At 36.3% G+C, this 22,697-nt stretch overlaps 1 protein-coding gene across 1 annotated transcript in view; it reads right to left on the bottom strand.

Annotated features, from left to right (window-relative positions):
* Nucleotides 1-22,697, bottom strand: part of LOC145687797 (uncharacterized) — a 236,539-nt gene that overhangs the window by 25,447 nt on the left and 188,395 nt on the right. The window contains exon 13 of the mRNA XM_081761225.1: nucleotides 21,246-21,365. Coding sequence (XP_081617351.1) covers nucleotides 21,246-21,365 — 120 coding nt within the window. The remainder of the gene's footprint in view (nucleotides 1-21,245; nucleotides 21,366-22,697) is intronic.

A 22,697-nucleotide genomic window follows, 5' to 3' on the forward strand; every position in this document is an offset into this window, starting at 1 on the left:
ATCCTTCATCTAACGCCAAACTAAATGCAAATGATTGTACGGCAACAATATATTTTATATGCAAATTAGACAAAAAATAATGTTATGCATAACAAGATGGATATAACATGCATACGGTACTGTATGTATATTACACTAGGACCTGCCAACAGGCAGAGTACTTAATAATAATAATAATAATGATAATAATAATAATAGCTAGTAAACACACACGTCTTGCGCAAGCGCAGGACACTATTGTTGTCTGATTCATTTAACATGATACATTTTCTTCTCGGTAATTATTCACATTTCAGGCGTCCTCGAATCTGAGATGCACCCCGATTTTGCTGGGTTAAATTAAGGAAAAAAAGTGGTCACTTTCGGTGTTTTTTTATATATCCCTCTCCCCTCTCCATGTTGCGGGGCGCTGCATGATAAAAATTATTCCAGGTCCGAATGTCATGTACGTTGAAAGTTTGATCGAGATCGTTCGAGTGGTTCAAGAGTTATTAACTCACGAAAATTGTCACTTTTACTTTTACATTTATTGATTTTTGTATATCTACCCCTCCTCTCCATCCAATACGTTGTTCCTTCAAAGTGAAATAATAAAATCCGTCCCAGGCACGAACGTCATCTATGTTGAAAATTTGATCTCTGATCGAGATTGGTTGTTTGGTTCGAGAGTTATTAGGTTTGATTTTTTTTAATTCCCTCTTCTCCTCCTACTCTAATTTCTACCGTAAAAGTGAATAGCTAAAAACACTCCCAGGCCAGAACCACATCTACGTCAAAAAATGATCGAGATCGGTCTGGTGGTTCAAGAGATTAAGAGTCGCAAACATAATTACTTTAAATTTGTATCCGAAGTTCCGTTGTTCAGAATCACCGCTAGTAATATAAAGGGTGGTAAAAAAAAACTATTTGAACAAACTTCGGGAGCTGATTCCTGATACTGAAATAAGCAAAAAAAAAAAAGTAATGTGGAACTTCGGTCAATGAGAGAGAGTTTCGGCGATATAAGGTGCCGAAAGCGTGGGAAAATTATCTTCAGAGGGCTGTAAATCTAAAACAACGATACGTAGAGAGTGCGGCTTAGAATATGACACTCGAAGTCATACCTGGTCGATTGCAAAATGTATGTTTCAAACATGTGCAAGATGTGTGTGAGGGATTCCCCAAATGAATGTAGTGATCCCCTATAACCTGGCAAGTAATCTCTACGTTCCTTTGGAGAATCCCTCCAGACCCGGAGTCCAGAGGACTTTTTTTGCTTGATTCGGTATCAGGAATCAGCTCCCGAAGTTTGTTCAGATAGTTTCTTACCACCATGTGTAGATATTATTATTATTATTAATACTACTACTACTACTACTACTACTACTAATAATAATAATAATAATAATAATAATAATAATAAAAGTAATAATAATAATAATAAGAAGAAGAAGAAGAAGGATGTTCAATTCACCGGACATGTGGACCGTGGTACCTATTTTTGAAGTACTCCGTCAAGTTCATCTCGCAAGAGCTCGATGGGTAAGGAATCCAATAACTCTGGTTACTATTCTATTTGTTGATAAACTAAGCGTCTTCTTTGCATTGTAGATATAAAATGCATACCTTGGAAGAATGTATGGAACGGAACTTTTGCTGTAACCCAATGTTACTGTTTCAAATCTGTGTCTCTGGTGGAACTTCATAACTCAATTACATGATTTGGAACACCTTTTTTTTCCACTATTATATTAATTTGAACCAAATTATCAACTTGGTAGTCTGTAAAGCATGTCCAGTGACGTGAGCCAAACTAGTGATGAGCAAATGCAAGATCAAGACCAAGACCTGGGTGGTCTTGGTCTTGCACATCCAGTTTTGGTCTTAGTCTTGCACTGGAATCCTTAGTCTTGGCCTTGGTCTTCGTCTTGCACACCCAGTATTGGTCTTGGTATTCGTCTTGCATGCAAAAGTCTTGAAGTCTTGCATTTAAGAAATCTCAAGCTTTTCATAGGTAAATATTACTATGGATATAAGGGATAATAAACTCTACAATGCGCCAATAGTAACGGAAATACAATGTATGTTTCTAAATGCAATATAGTTTAACTTCGTGTAAGTATGATGATAGTGTACAACATAGGAGATGACCTTTATTTTTGTATTGGGTGCTCACGCTTCACTACTTATGAGATATGCCTAAATCACAACGTTTCGTAATCTCTTTATATTTTAACAGATCCAAAACTCCACTGGTTCCCAAACTGGGGAGGCTGCCCTGAGAAAAGAATTGGCATTTGGTCAATGAAAATTTGACCCAGGACCCACTGACCCACCACCCACCGTGACCCAATCTGACCCACGACCTGCCATGACCCACTGTGACCCACCACCCACCGTGAACCGCTCTGAACCACTGTGACCCACCACCCACCACGAACCACTCTCATCCACTATGACCTACTCTGAATCACCAAAATCCATCGTCATCAACTCTGAACCCGATCCACGGCCCCTTCTGTACTGACTAAAGAGTTTACACTTGCAATAAAACAAGACTGTGAAATTGTCACTAATCGGAGTTTGAATTTCTAGTCTATCTCTCAAGCATCACTCTGTTACAATAACGGTGGATCTGACCTTTACGATATAAAATGGTAAAGTGTTTGTCAGTAAGGAAACTGAAATAGTTCGAGGTGGGGGAAAATTAGTGTGTGCCTAAAATATACTTGTACTAAAATAGTATTCTTGCAAGTGTTAATTTCTGAACGCATTCCAAAAGAAACTTCTATTCGCAGGAAAATACCCCTGTACAATATGGAAAAGGTTATCGTTTCTCAGTTCACAGTATTTTTCTCAAAAGACTTCAAAAATCGGTTTTTCATAGTGTATAAGGTGCTCGGGTACCCTATGTAAGAGCATCTCCATAAAGTATGCTCAAAATTGTAATTTGTGTAATCACTAAATTACCATATTAAATTTAAGTTACAAATATGCATAATTGCAATGATTATGAATACTTATTCAAAGTAGTTTATCTAAAGCAAAGAAGAGACTTACTAAAAATTAGGTACAAACCTGAATAACACAAATAAGCCATTAGCAATACAAGTATATATTTTCCGCAACTCGTAATTTTCCACCTTAAAACAAATCTGAAATCGGGTTTATTTCCTGTTGGTAACTTTTTCGTGGTAAATCATCCGCAGCGGATTGATGTCTATCCTTCAGTCAAGAAATAACTAGCTCGTCTACTTTGAGCTTGTCTAGCGGTGGGCCATTAATATTGATGAACAAGTTAGACAATCTTTGAACACTTAGTCTATTTCTAATATCAGTCATCTGTAATTTCATAAGGGTAAATGCCCGTTCGCACTCTGTCGTGGAAATTGATAATACTTCTACCTGATTTCTGCAACACCTCATCGACAGTCTGCTTGTTAGACTTAAGTCTGATAACGATTTTTCTTGGTCAATTTTGAAATACTCATCAAGAAGTGTCATCTCTCTATTACCATACAACATTTTTTCCATATCGACCATGTCAGTTGGCAATGTCGACTCATAGAGAACAGAAATTTCATCTACCACGCCTTCGATAGGGAATCTTGTGAATAAATTATCAATTAAATCCTGATAAACTGATGATTTTTTATTTGTTTATAAACTTAATTTTTGTAATTACACGTGAAGATTTGATATCATTACCAAGTTCTCTCCCCCGTCTAGAAAGCGAAAGGGAGCGAGGTTCCTGGAAAGTGTTCAGAGGTGAATGAGAATTTCCCTTCTTCTTCCCCTTCAATTACCACATTGCTGTTTGCCATGTGCCAAATTATGATGGATTTCAATTAAATTATCATTGTATAATTATTTCCTTGTTGAATTATCGATACTTTTAGTGGAAAAAAGGACGCAATTTGAAACTTCCAAGTCAAGGTAAGTAGACCAACGTAAAAGGGAAAAACATGTGTATAATTTTCCATATAATTATGCGTAAAACCCAAACTTAAAATTTATGTGTAATTAAGCTTACAGTACAAATTTTATGCCTATTTTTCTCACAACTTTATGGGTTGATTGCCCTGTGCTGTAAGCGCTCCATATGATAAACATAAGCTTCAGCAATTATTATGGTAGCAAGCAATGGATATATGAAGCAAAGCACTGTATTTTTTGTTTCTGATTTTTTTTCTTATATAACATCGATCGTTTTCGATCCTTTTTACAAACCAACTCACTACCAATTTTCCATATATAGAAAGTGCTACGCCCCCCTCCCCCATAAAGGAGAATTTTAAAAAATGCTAGGATGTTTATTTTCGATAAAGAGTTAATACACTGAATTTCAGCTCCGTAAGTTTAACTGCTTGCGAGATACTCATTTTTTTTAACAAAAAATCGGATCCTCACCACCTCCTAAGGATATTATGCATTATAATGAAAGCAATATAACATACCAGTTTGGATTAAGGCCTAACTATATACCAAAAGTAATTTCATTTGACTTTGCAATTTGACCGTGATGATCAGGCTCATACAGTTACACTAATTTTAAAAATATATATATATAATTTATATATTACAGTGATTCAAAAATGTATTTTTTTTCAGTAGTTAGCTCTTCTAAAAACTCACAGGTCTCGAAAGCCAAGTACTAATGTAAGTCCTATTGCTATTATTACAATTAAAAATATCAATATCCAAAAGTGCCTGAAGTTCTTTGTTTCACTTGGTTAGATTTACTCATCTCAGGTAAGTAGACAGAAACAAAATGAAAAGGAAGGGAAATGGTGGTCTTGAAAGTGAAACGAAGACAAATTTACCAGTCTTTAGAAGATACTGTCTACAATGCAGTGAGCAGAGTGGGTCGGTAGATCATACTGAGTCGGTGGGTCGCAATGAATCGCGGTGGGTCACAGTGGCCCATGGTGGGTGGTGGGTCACAGTTGATGACGGTGGGTCACAGTGGGCATGGTGGATGGTGGGTCGCAATGAGTCACGGTAGGTGGTGGGTCATAGTGGGTTGAATTTTGTTGACCCACAACCCACTGACCCACTCATAAAACTTGACCCACTTGACCCACTGACCCACTGACCCACCGACCCACTGACCCAATCCATCTTTGCCTGAGACGCATGAAATATAATCAAGACGGCACAGATTATTGAAATACCATTAATTACAAAATATTTTTTACACTAAAGGTGTCAGATTTTTCTTTCCGATCACGATTAACTCATCCTTATATTAAACAAACTTCTAATTAAATATTGAGATTTTTTTACTGATTCCAGTATGTACTCTATGGAGCATAAACACGGACATTACACAAAAGTGAATAAAAAAAAATTGCAGGCTTCCGAAATGTGGGCATGGATAAAAAAGGAGAGAATTAGCTGTGTTCAACGTAAAACGAATGAGAAGGTGTTAGTAATATTAGCAGTAGTGGAAAAAAATAGATATTGTTCAGAGGAGGAAGAGGAACTGGTTAGGATATTGGCAGAGGAGGAACTGTATTATGAGGGACATGATAAAGGGTATTGTGGAAAGAAAGAGAGGGGGAGCGAAGGAAACTGTAGTTGAAGGAAGGTATTAAAACATAAAATTGCTACTTCAAGACGAAGAGACTAGCTGAGGACCACCGAACGTCCAACCTTCTCAGTTGCAAGAAGTAACCTGCCAATAATGGCATAATAGCTATGATGATGATGATGATATGTTTACCAATATTGACCAAAAATAGAGAGAAAATTAAAATAATAATTAATATTATCAAACCTCTTAATATTTTAGAATAATTTGAGTGAAAACTGAAAATGAATGAACTGTCTATCAGGGTTGTTCTCTTTAAAACAAAATGTTTTAAAAATGATTAAAACTTGTTTTAAACAATTGATCTTGTTTTAAACAAATTTTATATACGTTTTAAACGCGTTTATTTTTAAGACTTGTTTTAAACATATGTTTATTTTTATTTTTGTAAAAAAAATCTGCCAGGGAAAGAAAATGGTCAAAAAGCGCTTCTCATTCAAAGGACTTTTTTCTTCCCTTGTGAAGGTTTTGATTTTGCGTGGCTGCAGCAGGTCAATGATCTACAAATTCTTTTGTCTCTTTTTTCCCCTTGGTTTTCACTGCGAGAAAGTGTCATAGTCGAATGGCGGACTTCTTATAAAACTGATATTAAAAAAATAAATAAAAGAATTATCATGGAAACAAGTTTTTCTGTTGTATTCAGAAAAAAAAAACGAAAAAAACAAAGGGTTATTTGCTAAATTGTGCTTCTGAAATATCGCAGGCATTCGTTGCTACAGTACATGTAGGTTCCCAGTCTTCATAAATACGTGCATACTTTAGAGAAAGAAAGAATCTGAAATGAAATAAAGAAAAAAACTAACTACATGACAAGGTGCAATCTAGAGTTTTATGTGATTGCCGCTAGAGAGGGGCGTCCGTTTAGAGGTCATCCACCCCCTAGCCTCACTTGCAGATGTTGGGAGCAGTAGAAACCTTTTGCTGAGCAAAGTCCACAGACAAAATTAAAGTCCTTTACCAAGTAAATACGGACTTTGATCATCGTTTCTATTGACCGTAAGGAACTATAGGCCTACATTTTTCTCTTGTATATTTTTCGGCCTAGGATTTCAAAGATGGATCTACTTTCCAGTTTCGGGTCTGCTTGAAATTCTGGAAATTGGGCCTAAGCAACGTTCCAGTTTTGATAATCTATATGTCCTCCATATTTATTCGGTGTAAGAACCTCAAACTTGTTCTGTTGGACTTTGCGTATCAAAAGGGTTCTAAAAATGCATTACTGTCCCCAAAATCTGAGATTCAGGGTGGGGTTGGGGGCGGCTGCCCTCCTGCCCTACTGATGCTCGTCTAGCGGCTGCCATATGAAAATATCCTACGCCATTTCACATGGTTTCAGTTACATTTATATCATTACCATTATATATATGATTTGCAATGATTTATATCATACCATATTGATTAAAGAACGTATACTAAGAGGAAATAGGGAAGTACAAAATTTTGCCAAAAATAGAGTCCGTTATGATTTTTTTTTATAACTACACTTTCATTGACTTGATTTGATTTTGATTTTTGAGTTTAGCGTCCTTTTAACCAGCGAAGCTATATGAGATGTGGAGCTATAACTTAACGTGAGATCTAAACCACATGAGTTCCAACCGAGAAACAAACCCAGGCCTCTCACGCCGAAGTAGCGTTCGCTAATTGTTTGGCCACGAACAAGCTCTACGCTTTGATTAAATTGTACCAAATTTCACAAAATTAAATCCCCACGTTAAGCGGGTTTGCATATCCAGGCTCCTAACTATGAAAACATTTACGCTCAGTCCAACCTCAATCATTTCACGAATTCAATCTGTTTTACATATGTTATTAGGACATAATATCGATTGTGATTTATTCTAAAAACACTTTTATACATTGCAAGAGCTGTAACGTCCAAATATTTACTGAGAACTCATAGTCGTATCGGAATAAACAAAGGCGAGTATGGAACAGTAAACTGCTATAACAAAAGGCAAAAGAAGATGTGCAAAGGCATACAAAATGGTCGAGTGGTTTGGGTCGATACGCTATCAATCACATGTTTGTGAGTTCAAACCCGGTAGCAAGTTGTTTCTTTTTTAAGTGTTTTCCTATTTTCATCCGGAGGCTGAAAATATTTCTTTGAGTAACTCATTGAAAACTTCTTTTGTTTCAAATTCGATTAGAACGGAACATTATATGAATTGCGAATCTTAAATCCATAGCTAAAAAAATGAAGTATACTCACTACTCTATTATCCTCTGATTTGTAACGAAACACTATTTATAAACAGTGGTGACTTCAGAAAATTATCCTCGGGGGGAATTTCAATATGCGGGTGGAGGGCAAACATTGGTAGTCCACATTGAGCACGATCGAATATATGGTCCTGAATGCGGAAATTTCTTAGCTCGAGAGGGGTCTCAAATTCTCCCTCAGATCACGTCCTGAAAGCATCATTGCTTAAAAACTTTTCGTACAAATATAATATTACACTTTTTTCTCGTTCTACATTTAGAACTGGTAAAATCATAACTTATAGAGGATTAAAATAAAAACATAAAAATTACAATACCAACCATGTATAAATTATCCTGTAAGTTACCAACTTTGGGTCAGATTAAAACTGAAATATTTGTTTTCGGATTGCACTTAGAAGTAAGTCCTCTGTATATAATCCTGATTGGAAAACCATGTTTAACACTAATTAATTAATCAATATTTATACGAATATTTTTTTTTATTTTACTATTTTTACTATTCAATAGTATATACACTTCATTTCCAAAATCAAAATCTCGAAAATGTATATTGTACGAGTGCAGACTCGCAAATAAATGATTATTTATCATATATATTGGTCTCTATTCGAAATTCTATTTAATCGAATCCGACAGGAACACAAACAGAAATATCGAGAACAGGTGAAAAAAGAGAGAGAAAAAAACGTAATACCCAGCGGGGACTCGAAGTATATCTATTAATTTGTTTCATGAATGTCTTCGTTACTTTGATGAATGATGTATGTCGTTGATATAGATTCTATTACACGTTCTTTCGTAAATATTATAGAAAGTATCAGGGTTATTTATTATCTTTCATGGAAATTGACTGGCGCATGCGCAGTACACAGACAGTTCAATTGGAAGGCGAGGAAGGAAACGTTAACACACTGTTAGAATGTTTCCCTCGCAAGCAGTAGTTCCCAACCGAGGGACGGCGGGACGCACTTCGTCCTCCTGGGGTGGCGTGAAGGGTTTACGAAGTCTCTTCGTTGTCTTATATTTCTTGAATGATTATACACAATATCCAGTCACATCTTCTACACATTTCGAAGTTATAAATCGTAGTATAAATAAACCGTCCTCCACACACAGTGATTGTTGCTTTTCCAAGATCATAAACTGAAACACTTTTTATTTCAATAGAATATAAAAGTTTCAATGGGAGGGGTTACAACTCCCTCAACCTCCCTGGGTCTTCGATATGTCACCGCCTAAACTGTAACTTTCAAGTTAGAATCGAAAAATGGAGAAATGTGACCTACTAAATATATTTTTAGTTCATTATACATTTTCATAAATAAAATATCCACATTTACAATGACAGTAAATGCTAAATAATTATTGTAAATCTTTGTACTTTCATTTTCCCTCTTTCTTCTCAATTGAGCTTTACAAATGTAAAAATGGGAGGTTAAGAACTTCAAGTATTACCTATATTTTAGCGTATTACGGAATTATATTTAATAGAATCCAGCAGGATCACAAACAGAAACGTCAAGAAGAGGTAAAACCAAATTGTACTGGGGTGGGAGTCTAAATACTCTTGAATGGTGCCTCAGAATCTCTAACCGAATGCCTTAGTCCACTCGGCTAATGTGACAAGTTGAAAATATAGTAAGCGTGTTTCATGTTCAATCTTTTGTTACAGTATGAAATTTATTTTGTATTCTCTGAAGTTTAAGCCTATTTTGACCTGATGTAATAGTCTGTTGAAATTGTTTTATGTTTACGGTATTCTTTACTTTGACGAATGATGTTGTTAATATAGGTTCTATTACGTATTCGTTCATAAATATTATAGCAATTGTCAGGATTATTTATGATCTTTCATGAAAATTGACTGGTGCATGCGCAGTAGAAACAGAAAGATGCACTTTACCGACATTTGTCATACACGCAAGAACGCAAATTTCTAACAGGTTCTCAAAATGCCTCTTTCTAAAGGTTGTGGAGAATGTCTGTTGATCTGAGAGGAGAAATCATAGGCTGAGCAAAAATGGGACAAACTGTGCCTCAGATCGCTAGAGATCTGGGATATGACAAGAAAACGGTCAAGAAATGGGTTCAAAGAAGGTGGTGACATGAAGAAGGTGGTGAATGGTTCAGGTCTCGGTCAAGAAGTGGAAGGCCAAAAGTGACAACTGCAGCTCAAGATCAAGCTTTAGTTACAGAAGTAATCAACAAACCTCTACGCTACACGTCAATCCTCTTGGACAAAGCCAGAGAATATAATTGTTCTCACGAAACAATAATAAGAAGATTATTGGGGGCTGGTCTACATTGTTCAAGACCCACTAGGAAGACTCTCCTGACTGAAACTCACAAGGCCAGACGAATGGAATGGGCACAGAATAACATAACCCAACCTTAGTCATATTGGGACTTAGTCATCTGGACCGACGAGAAGGTTTTCAAGTCTAACCAACAAGGCAGAGTTATATTGTATAGACCGCGCGGAACCAGGTATGCTGAACAAAATATTATCAGAACTTCTTGTTCAGGACGAATATCAGCACACTTTTGGGGATACATGACGGCTGCTGGTCCTGGAGATTTGGTTGCGGTGCCTGAGAGAATGAACAGCAGTGTTTACATTAATATCCTCGAAAATACGTTGTTACCGTCCTTAGAAAGAAACTTCCTCGAACAGGAAGAATATATATTTATGCATGACAACAGTGTTGTTCACACTTCCCGGCAAAAACGAGAGTGGCTAAGTGAACATCCAGAGTTAATTTCTATTGAGTGGCCCCCTCTATCCCCAGATTTGAACCCAATTGAACATCTGTGGGCCTACATGGTGCAAGAATGGGAAAAGTGACGTGAAGACAGAGACCAAACGTTTCTTCAAAATCATGTTATGGAACTGTGGCAACATTTTCGTGACACACTGTCGTATTGCTCGAGACTTGTATCTAGTATCCCCTCCAGACTTCAAGAAGTTACTGACTCTGGAGGTGACTACACGAAGTACTAGTGTGTTATTTTTTGTGTAAACATTTATTTAAGTTTCATTTATTTATTATATTTTTTCAAGAGCAATACTTTCGTTCTTCATTCTTTTCCTTTGCTTGTTTACTTATTAGTTCGCTAAAACGTAAAGGAAGAGTAGTATATCTTCAAAAAGTATTTATGAATTTACTTTGAACGTTTCTAAGAATACATTTACTTTTTTTCTTACTCTATATCATGCCCAATATTACTTTCATTTCAGTTAATTAATAACTTTATTCCATATCTCGGATAAAAGTATTATTGTTTTTTTTAACGATATTTTTCCTTTTGATTGTGTAATTTCTAGTTTCATTGAATTATCTCAATTCGAATGAATAAATCACATTTTGTTTATTGTCCCTTCCTTAGCTAAGTTCGAATTCGAGAACAATGTGGTGTAATACAGGCCGGTAGCCAGCCCAAAAATGTAGGGGGGGGGGCGGCTGAAGTTAGGGGGGCCCGAACCAACCATATTATAGTTCATCACCATATGATAGTTCATTTGCAAGCCTACCGTAGAAATTTTAGATGGGGCCCGCAAAAATTTAGGGTGGGCCCGGCCCCCCTAGACCCCCACTGGATACGGGCCTGGTGTATATACGTTCTTTATTTTTCATATTGTCCAGTAATGATAATATTAATTATTTTTCATGAATCCAGTTGATTTGTGAGAACTTGGACAAACATTAACCTGGTGATTCTTTACGCAAGCGTAAAACACATTTTAGCTGTTCTTTATACTTCACAGCGATGAAACATTCTAGCAGTGTGTTAGCATTTCCTTCCTCGCCTTCCAATTGAACTGTCTGTGTACTGCGCATGCGCCAGACAATTTCCACGAAAGATCATAAATAACCCTGATACTTTCTATAATATTTACGAAAGAACGTGTAATAGAATCTATATCAACAACATACATCATTCATCAAAGTAACGAAAACGAGTTCATGTAACAAATTAATAGATATATTATATCAAACTAAATTAGGTTTAAATTTTAGGCAATAGAAAATGTTATTCTGTAATAAGAATACTACTCGAAGCCTTTGCTACAATCACTAGTTATTACCATAGCCGAGTGGTCTAAGGCGTTCGGCTTGTAAAGCACCATTCGAACTTACTTCCCGAGTACAACGCCTTTTTCTCACTCTTTTTTCACCTGTTCTCGATGTTTCTGTCTGTGTTCTTATCGGATTCGATTAAATAGAATTTCGAATAGAGACCAATATATATGATAAATAATCATTTATTTGCGAGTCTGCACTCGTGCAATATACATTTTCGAGATTTTGATTTTGGAAATGAAGTGTATATAATATTGAATAGTAAAAATAGTAAAATAAAAAAATATTCGTATAAATATTGATTAATTAATTAGTGTTAAACATGGCTTTCCAATCAGGATTATATACAGAGGACTTACTTCTAAGTGCAATCCGAAAACAAATATTTCAGTTTTAATCTGACTCAAGGTTGGTAACTTACAGGATAATTTATACATGGTTGGTATTGTAATTATTATGCTTTTATTATAATCCTCCATAAGTTATGATTTTACCAATTCTAAATATGGAACGAGAAACAAGTGTAATATTATATTTGTTACGAAAAGCTTTTAAGCAATGATGCTTTCAGGACGTGATCTGAGGGAGAATTTGAGACCCCTCTCGAGCTAAGAAATTTCCGCATTCAGGACCATATATTCGATCGTGCTCAATGTGGACTACCAATGTTTGCCCTCCACCCGCATATTGAAATTCCCCCCGAGGATAATTTTCTGAAGTCACCACTGTTTATAAATAGTGTTTCGTTACAAATCAGAGGATAATAGAGTAGTGAGTATACTTCATTTTTTTAGCTATAGATTTAAGATTCGCAATTCATATAATGTTCCGTTCTAATCGAATTTGAAACAAAAGAAGTTTTCAATGAGTTACTCAAAGAAATATTTTCAGCCTCCGGATGAAAATAGGAAAACACTTAAAAAAGAAACAACTTGCTACCGGGTTTGAACTCACAAACATGTGATTGATAGCGTATCGACCCAAACCACTCGACCATTTTGTATGCCTTTGCACATCTTCTTTTGCCTTTTGTTATAGCAGTTTACTGTTCCATACTCGCCTTTGTTTATTCCGATACGACTATGAGTTCTCAGTAAATATTTGGATGTTACAGCTCTTGCAATGTATAAAAGTGTTTTTAGAATAAATCACAATCGATATTATGTCCTAATAACATATGTAAAACAGGTTGAATTCGTGAAATGATTGAGGTTGGACTGAGCGTAAATGTTTTCATAGTTAGGAGCCTGGATATGCAAACCCGCTTAACGTGGGGATTTAATTTTGTGAAATTTGGTACTTTGAGTGCACAGTGGAATTCACACACACACACACACACACACACACACATATATATATATATATATATATATATATATATATATATATATATATATATATATATATATATATATATATATGTACAGGGTGGTTCAGTAATGTTGGACAGCCCTGAATAACTCGGAAACCAGATAAGATATTAGCAAGAATGTGGTGGATTCAGATACTTGTGGAAGGCGACGTCTACTGAGGTACCACACAATGTTATCATGTCTACAGTGTTGCCAGCACAGTACAAACTTGTATTTTTTAAAATGGAACATATAGGAGTTTATGCCATCAAAAGAGTTAGTACAGAATGTGAATACCAACAAGTGAAACCGTACCTGTCAGTGTTGCCAAATAAGGAAGTTATAAAGCTTCAAAGGTCAATAAATTAAAGTGTCCGTAGAGCAAAACTAGCAAAATGGCAAGAAAAATAATACTACGGAATGAAAAGGAGTAACGGAAAGAGTAAACCAGAGAACGCACAGCATCCAGTGAGTAACAGGGTTGCCACAGCAAAGGGGGAAAAATTGAAAATGTTGCAGTTGCCATAGGAGGAAAAGTGCCCATATGACGTAATGTTGGAAACACCATAGAAAGTTTATATAAGATTCAGGAATCCTAATAGCGTTTGTTCGAAAGCGATATCTCTAACCGTTCCCGAGATACACCAAAGATGTACGGGGTTTGCAACACTGCATTATAATTCCCTCGCCCTCCAAACTACAGGAACGAGTAATAAAAATGACACGCCCAACAAAATGTAAGAACTACATGGGTCTAATCGTCAAATAGAAGGCAATGATACCTTTATGTTTACAAGAACATATGATGAAGTGTGGGATTTTCCCCGTAACTCTTATGGGACACGGAGACATCATTGTCACGCAACGTCCGTGACAATATACACATTATGGGACACAAACCAGATCAGGTGTTCTTGTGATGTAGTGGTTAACGATTCGGGCTACGACGTAGGTCGTTGGTTCGATCCCATTCAGGCCTACTGTTGTTGTTCTTTCAACAAGCACTATAATTACGATAGATAGAGGCGATTTACTATGAAATGTTTTACTAACGTTCCTTGGCTTCGCGTTAAGCTCGTATCATGCTTGTTGATGGTTTTCACAACATGAAGTCTGACAAGCTGAAAGCAAATGACTGCCAACCTTGCCAAGCTGTCATACTGTATAAATACAGTGTATTGACCATACTAATAGTAACAATAAATGTGTCAATCAGTGTTAGATAAAGGCAAGAGAAATGGCGTAAAAGTTCGTTCGTCCATTCGTTCGTTTATAGCTAGTCATAATGACTAGCACCCTTTTAGAGGGTTACGCCCTCTCTTAGGGAAGAGTGTTGTTTAAATGGCAGATTTAAGGGAATTTTTGACGGTCTCAGAGAAGTTCTTTAATATAGTAATAGCTAAGGTCTTAAGGATCTTTTCGAACCTTAACATTTGGTAGGAAATTAACGAGGAAATTGCGGTTAATTTAAAATTGTACAGAACTGGAACAACAGATATATGAAAGTAATAATGGGTACCTAGTGAGAAGGCATATCATACATAGATAGAGTGTGAATGATGAGCATGAAGGATGAGGCGAGGCGTGCTATCACATCACTACACTAAAAGTGTTAGTCCGACAGATGAAGTCATATTCTAGCCTAGGGGCTGCTTTAGGCTTCAAAGTAGACATTGGGAGTCCTGTTAGTAGCAGATGGATTCAGCGTGAAAATGATGGAAATATGAGTGGAAGATGGTCATGAACTTGATAGTCTGTGAGGAGCTCCTGGTCTAAGGCGTCAGGAGGTAGAGTGTAGCAGTAGAGAGTATAGAGTAACGATAGCGGTGTAGGACAATATCGAGATAGAGAAGGATGGGGAGCTAAGTGGTGCATAGTATTCAGAAGTAAAGGGTGTTGGGTGTTATAACGAGAGCATATGTATGTGACACGTAAAGTTTCAAGATGAAACCGAAGTGTAGGAAACTGAATTCGGTCGTACAAGTCTGCTGTGGGACTAGGCAGTTTGACTCGATATGCAATGCGGAAAGCATGTCGTTCTAACACTAATAACTTTTCATAAATTTTGCGGGTGGCCGCAATTCATGCAACGTTTCCGTAAGTCAGCACAGGCCGTAAAAAGGCCTTGTATGTGTTCAGAATTGTTTTCGCTTTTAGTCCCCAGGACGTTCCGGTGAGCCTTTTTAATAAGTAGAGTCTATTGTATGCTTTAGTTGTGACTGTTTGAAGATGTTGTTTCCAAGTGAGATGTTTATCGAATGTGAGCCCCAAGTAAGTTACAGTTGATCGTGCCTGGATGGGAGTTTGGTCTACTTGTAGTGAAAGGCAGTTAGGATTTTTTCTGACTCTTGATGTTCGTTTCGGAGGAATGAAGACAATGGCCTGCGTTTTTGTGGCGTTGATCGTTAGCTGCCATTTATCGCACCAGCGAAGAAAATTGTTAATTGCTAACTGTAGAGCAGTGTTGATGGATTGGATAGTAGATCCTAAGGCAAGAAAGGCAGTGTCGTCGGCATATTGAAATAGGTGAATTTTATCAGGAAGTGGAGGCATATCGGCAACATAGAGAAGATAGAGAAGTGGCGACAGAGCCGATCCTTGAGGTATTCCACAGTGAAGGAAAATAGGATGTGAGGCGCAGATATTTATTGAAACATATGACAGACGGCCGATTAAAAAGTTGTATATCAGTCTGATATAAGGGACAGGAAATCGAAGATGATGACGTAAAACCTACCTTGTAACATATAAGAGGAAAACTTAATCAGTTTTAAGATGAGTACGCAAGATGGCGCTTGCTGTTCGATTTTGCTACTCCTGTGCTCAGTTTTATGAAATTTTTACTTACAAGCATAACTTATTTTAAAAGTAGTTGTTTCATTACGGAATATGAATATTACATTACAGTTTTTCGTGTTATGTTTTACATTTTTTTTCACGTAAATATTATACACACGTGAAATACAAAGATAGTTTATTTTGACGATCATTTTAAACGTTAAATACTTAGCCTAATATGTGTTATCTCTTTTCTTTCTTTCCTTTCTTTCTTTATTTTTGCTGAAACTTAATTTGCTTAGGTAAAATATATCTTCTTGAAAATAATCTGTTTATGTTTTTGAGCTTTCATATAATCACGAATAGTTGCCTGGATCCGTTAGTGGAAAATACTAATTAATTTCACTTATTAGGGAAGGTTGTGGGGTGTTACTCTGACTTCATATTGATACTATGCTCAGTCGACTTCTTTTAACATATGAAACAATTAGGCAACCCGAGAAATCCTCGATCGCAAGCTTGTTCGAATTATGAGCGTTAAAAGTTCAAATTTGAACAGATTTTGAAAAAAGTTGGAAGAAACCATTTTTCGAGATACACGCTTCATTTTTAGTACTGGGGTGTTTTCTCGGGTGATCGACATAATGGTAAGGTCAAAACGTACGCATTTTGCAAGATAGGGAAGGGTTGAAGAGTAATGGCGTCCTTCAACTTGCAAATTGCATTCTATTTGGCACACCGGGTAAATAGGTTAATAAAATTTATTTGAAAGCAACTGTATTGCCATTCAAGTGTCACTTTCCCGTGTGGTCACCTAAACATTAAACAATGACATTTGTCTCCGAAATGCTTAGCTGCGGAACTAACTTCAACGGGAGTCCCAACCCAGCAGATCTCTGTGCATTGTGGAAAAAATGAAATATTTCAGTTTAACATCCGATGATTATACCCTTTAGGCTAAGGAAGACGATGATAAAGGCAAGTGAATGGTGACGGAAGAATTGATGGAATGAGAAGAAGGGAGGAAATAGGAGTACCTCGAGAAAACCCCTGGACATGATGGTATTCTTTGTGGTAGACGGTGTTTTTGAACTGGCTAGCGGTCTGGTTCCATACTCACTCATTTTTCTTTTTTTTAAGTTTTAAAGGTTTTTTGATACCTCGTAACATTAGAAAATTGTTGTTTCCGTAACTACCGGATATGGAAGTGTAGATATAATTTTAACAACCGGTTCCAAGAACCAGAGAAATTCGGGCGAACTAGGTGAATGACACCATTGAACAAAGCAATATGCTCTGTCAGCGATAAGGCCATGAGCGTCCGCAGCGGAGGCAAGGGGACAATCGCTTTACCTTGCATTTTCGAAAGGTGTTTGGTTGTTTCAAAACGCTTTTATCCAGAAACACACGTGATGGCACATTATATTTGGTTACATTTACTAGAATATTTAATATAGACCTAATTAATGTAGTCCACAAAGTTATGCAATAAGCCTCAATAATAATTGTTTTGCATTATGCGTTATATGCATCAATGTATGTCGGTCTGTTGTCCCTTCCCCGCCTTGGAAAAATCCTGCGATTGTTTCTGGATAAAAGTGTTCTTATTCGGAATTGTTATTATCTTCAGGTGTGCATAGTATCAAGTATGAACTAGTACTGAAAGATAGTGTGAAATTGTTTTGAATATATGCCACTATAAACAATAATTAGATAATTCATACTTGAGCTTGTTATTGTTGAAAATCATGTGATGTATGAAGTACAGCAATCATGGTGCAAAAGCAAGTACTTGCAAAACAATTGGATAATTGAAGTAGGTTAAATATACTAGCAGATTTTAATAAAACTAGCTGTAAATAACTTGGTAGATAGATCACTTCTGGCGCACGAGACAGCTGTTTCGATCCCACTTTTCGCCAGGAAGACTTTATGTAGGACCCATAATGTGCTTGGATTTTCTCGGTATTTTCCCACTTCCTTCAGTCCACTATTTTGATAATCATCATCACTGCTCCTTTTAGATTCGGACTATAGCCGTGGATTATTAAACCAGAAAAATTCAAATAGCGCCTTCGGCACCCTAACACCCGTGCTAATCGTGTAGTTTCACTCGCTGCGGGAACTTATGAAGAATCATTCTGACGCGTGATTACTAAAGAGTTCGACTTACATGTTTCCTGCAGTAGTCAGGCTTTTTATATGACGCTAATCATACGTCAAAATGACCCTGTATAAAACCCTATCTCAGATTCCTGATTCTACATGGATTGTGGAACAAATCTGTCTGTGTAAGTAAGCAGCCTAGTAAAAGTTGATGATAGTTTTCATTTAACGTAGCCGTGTTTGGTTCACAATTTTAGTCATAATGATTATGCCATCTAAAGTAAAGTTGCACTAAGACATTCAACTTACAAAATACATGCACTGGGGAACACAACTTACAAACTACCTGCACGATAATACAACTTGACAAAACACCACGCTTGAAGGAACTAAGTCCGTTTGGTTGAAAAGATCGGATTTGTGTAATGGTTTTGTATTTGTATTCTTATTCTTAATTTGCACCTTTGAGACATCTAGTTATAGATAAATGTATAATATATATGTCATTTACTGAGAAAATTTTACCATAAAAGTAGTTTTAGTTACCCCTAAATGCAGTTTGAGTCGAATTTTGCCCATAAAACGCTGGAATGTTAGCCATGATATTTAAGCCCTTAAAGTAAAGTTGCTCCAAGAATTGCAACTTCCCTTACAAAATTACATTTTTGAACTACTAAGAATGTATTTTGTCCTATCTACCTAGGTAATGATTTTGTATTTGTACACGTATCCTTAATCTGCACCGTAGACATCTAATTATAAATAATTGTATAACGTTTAACTGCCGTTTTCTGGAAAACTATTACCACAGAAATGATATAATTTTCCTCTAATTGCAAATTGAGTTGCACTTTAACCAGAAAACGATAGAATTTCTAAAGTAGAGATAAGTTTTACACCAAGGTTTGCAACTACGCTTATAAAACACCATTTTTGAGCGTACTTAGAGTCTGTTTTGTCCAATAGATGAAATTTATGTAATGATTTTGTATTAGTATACGCCCCCAGGCCCCCGCGTTTGCTTGGCCTACGGACTCCATCTCTTAGGTATCAGCCTTTGCAAGAAGAGTAAATTTTGTGTATTTGCTCTTTAATCACATTTCCTGAATTTGGCACAGCTGGGGGCTTCGCCCTCTAGATCCTCACGTTTACTCGGCCTATGGCCTCACACCTCTTAAATCCACAATTCTACCAAATTTCAAGTTTTTTTTTTTCTATTTCAACTATCTAAAATATAAGATTTTTTATCCTAAGGAAACGCCCATTTAAATAACATGGGAATTTCTTCATCCCCCCTTTAGACCCGTTAAAATTAAAAGTATTCACTTTTGGCAATTTTCCTGTACGTTAGTCCCGGAAGGCTACACTCTTACGAAATTTCATCATTCTAGTCCTGCCGGAAGTCTCTAAACATTTTGGGGTGTAGAAGATGTCCCATATAAATAACATGGGGAAGATTTTTCAGTTTCCCATAAAACCAATCTACATTCGGAAATTTTTATTTTTAGCGAATTACTTAGTTAACGCTAACGAAAACGTATAAGCATACAAAATTTTAAGTTTTTATTTCAATTCCAAATAGCTAAAATATGAGATTATAGGTCCAAAAAAAAGACCCTTTTAAATAACATGGGAAATTTCTTCACCTCTCCTTTAGATCCCCTAAAAATTAAAAACATTCAATTTAAAAGGTGTTCCATATAAATAACATGGGGAAGATTTTTCAGTTCCCTATAAAACCACTCTAAAGTTGGATTTTTTTTTATTTTTGCCAAAAGTGAATATTTTTAATTTTTAGGGGATCTAAAGGAAAAAGTATAGTATTAGTGTACCATAATGTGTATTGTCACGGACGTTGCGTGATAATTATGTCTCCGTGTCCCATAAGAGTTACGGGGAAAATCCCACACTTCATCATATGTTCTTGTAAACATAAAGGTATCATTGCCTTCTATTTGACGATTAGACCCGTGTAGTTCTTACATTTTGTTGGGCGTGTCATTTTCGTTACTCGTTCCTGTAGTTTGGAGGGCGAGGAGTGTTGCAAACCCCGCACATCTTTGGTGTACCTCGGGAACGGTTAGATATATCGCTTTCGAACAAACGCTATTAGGATTCTTGAATCTTGCATAAACTTTTTATGGTGTTTCCAGCATTACGTCATATGGGCACTTTTCCTCCTATGGCAACTGCAACATTTTCAATTTTTCCCCCCTTTGCTGTGGCGACCCTGTTACTCACTGGATGCTGTGCGTTCTCTGGTTTACTCTTTCGGTTACTCCTTTTCATTCCATAGTATTATTTTTCTTGCCTTTTTGCTAGTTTTGCTCTACGGACACTTTAATTTATTGACCTTTGAAGCTTTATAACTTCCTTATTTAGCAACACTGGCAGGTACGGATTCGCTTGTTGGTATTCGCATTCTGTACTAACTCTTTTGATGGCATAAACTCCTATATGTTCTATTTAAAAAAAAATACAACTTTGCACTGTGCTGGCAACACTGTTGACCTGATAACATTGTGTGGTACCTCAATAGACGTCCCTCTTCCACAAGTATCTGAATCCACCACATTCTTGCTAATATCTCTTCTGGTTTCCGATTTATTCAGGGCTGTCCAATATTACTGAACCACGCTGTATATATAAGTTCTCCCCAGGTGAAGAACAAACGATATTTTGCAATAAAGTCTATGATGATGCATTAAAAATGTCTTCTTTATTCACAAAATCCGAGATGTGGGTTCAAATTATACATCGCAACACAAATTAGTCTGTACAATCTTACCCATCTCATCTGGTCACCATTTCTCTAAAGCATATGAGGAGCGTTAAAAAGAATCAATAGAGCTCATATTTTGAGAAATGGAGGTATGTATATATAGAGGATAGACATGTTTTTTTATGCTATCAAACGAGCTGTGAAATTAAAATTGGGAAATCTTGATATGTACCGTGTAAGTGTTTTGTCATAAATCGATAGAGGTTGTGTACAATAATAACAAACATGCAACTCCTGTAAAATGAATGTGTTGTGTTTTATCTAGTTTTGGGAAAACGCTCCTCATATGTCTCCAGTCGTCTGGACAAGAGAGCGTTTCATTTTTGCCTTTCAACTACTGTACTTACCCTTCTTCACACACTTAGCTCCTGATGAGCAATCAGTGTCCACGCAGTATGTTTTCATCACACAGCGATAGTCTCCACTGCACTTTACGTTCTTGCAGGATCGAGGACCAGTCGCAAGATCTACACAAAATATAATTCAATATAATATGAGTGGATACAGTTATAAACCTGTGAACTTACTTAATCCTATTCGATCATAACATGACAAACCACTTTCATAATTTTAGTACGGTACCTACAATGCTCGTTCATTGCACAGGGAGACGAGAGAGAGAGAAAGAGAAAAGTGTTACAAGGTTTATTTAGATACTCATTTCTTCCTTAGCGTACGCATTTCAAAGTGAAATGACAAAGATACAGCTCGACCAAATGCCAACTATATTGTAAGAATGCATGATGTAATTAATTAATGTTCAGAATAAAAGAAAAAAAATATACATAAGTCAAATACACAAATAAATTACAGTACTGAAAGAAAGAAGCATACAATAACTACAAAAGCATGTAAACTGCTAATAGATACTTTTGACTTGTCATACTATACCAAGGATCTTATAAAATAGAGGATCTGCCCATATGTGTCTTCATCCTATTAAATCAATGAAGCCAAAAGCAACCGAGCATCGGCACGTCTGATTGGCTACTCTAGTTTCCGCCATCGTCTCATTGGCTACTTTCGTTTCCGCCATGATTGTTGGCTCAAAATATTGCGATCCTATTGGGTGAAATGGGCAGAGTAGGCGTGGCGAAACTGTGACGCATGGCTTCAAGATTTTGTTGTAAGTGCAGATCCTCTATTTTATAAGATCCTTGTACTATACCATACATTAGTTATACTTTTTCTCTGAGTTTATACTTAATGTCCTGACGACAGCTACTCAGAAACTTCATATTGATGCTCTGAATGAAACGAAGTGAATCCGAAATGGTTGAAGCCGAATAAATGATTGTTAAATGATTCCAAATGAATGATTCCAAAAGAATGATTCAAAATAATAATAATAATAATAATTCTTGGTTTATAAAATCTATCTTTTTATAGCCGTAAATGTACTTGTTTGTCACAACTAGTTGGCACTATATTTTTGAATCTTAGACCAGTTAAATAATAGTTTTCTGATAAATATTATTGTTATGTATACAAACATAAAGTGTTGGTTATTTTTGTTTTTCTGTCCAGTTTCGGAAAATTCGTGTATTTGTCCACCAGAACATCACCAAATATTTTGTTTTTTTTTAACTTTCCTTGCAAACAATAAATCAGATCACAAAAGCACATATCGAGGTCAGCTAAATATTGTTATAGCTTGTTGTGGAAAAGTTTATTTTCCAGTTTACACAACCTTGGCCTCAAGTTATTTTTACTTTTGGATGCTTTGACTATTGTCTCACCTTCCGTGTACCAAATATTCGCACTAAAAATATTATTTTAATTATCCATTTTGTTCCATG

This window comes from Thermobia domestica, chromosome 6 (assembly GCF_964235325.1).
Source record: "Thermobia domestica chromosome 6, izTheDome1.hap1.1, whole genome shotgun sequence".
NCBI lineage: Eukaryota > Metazoa > Arthropoda > Insecta > Zygentoma > Lepismatidae > Thermobia > Thermobia domestica.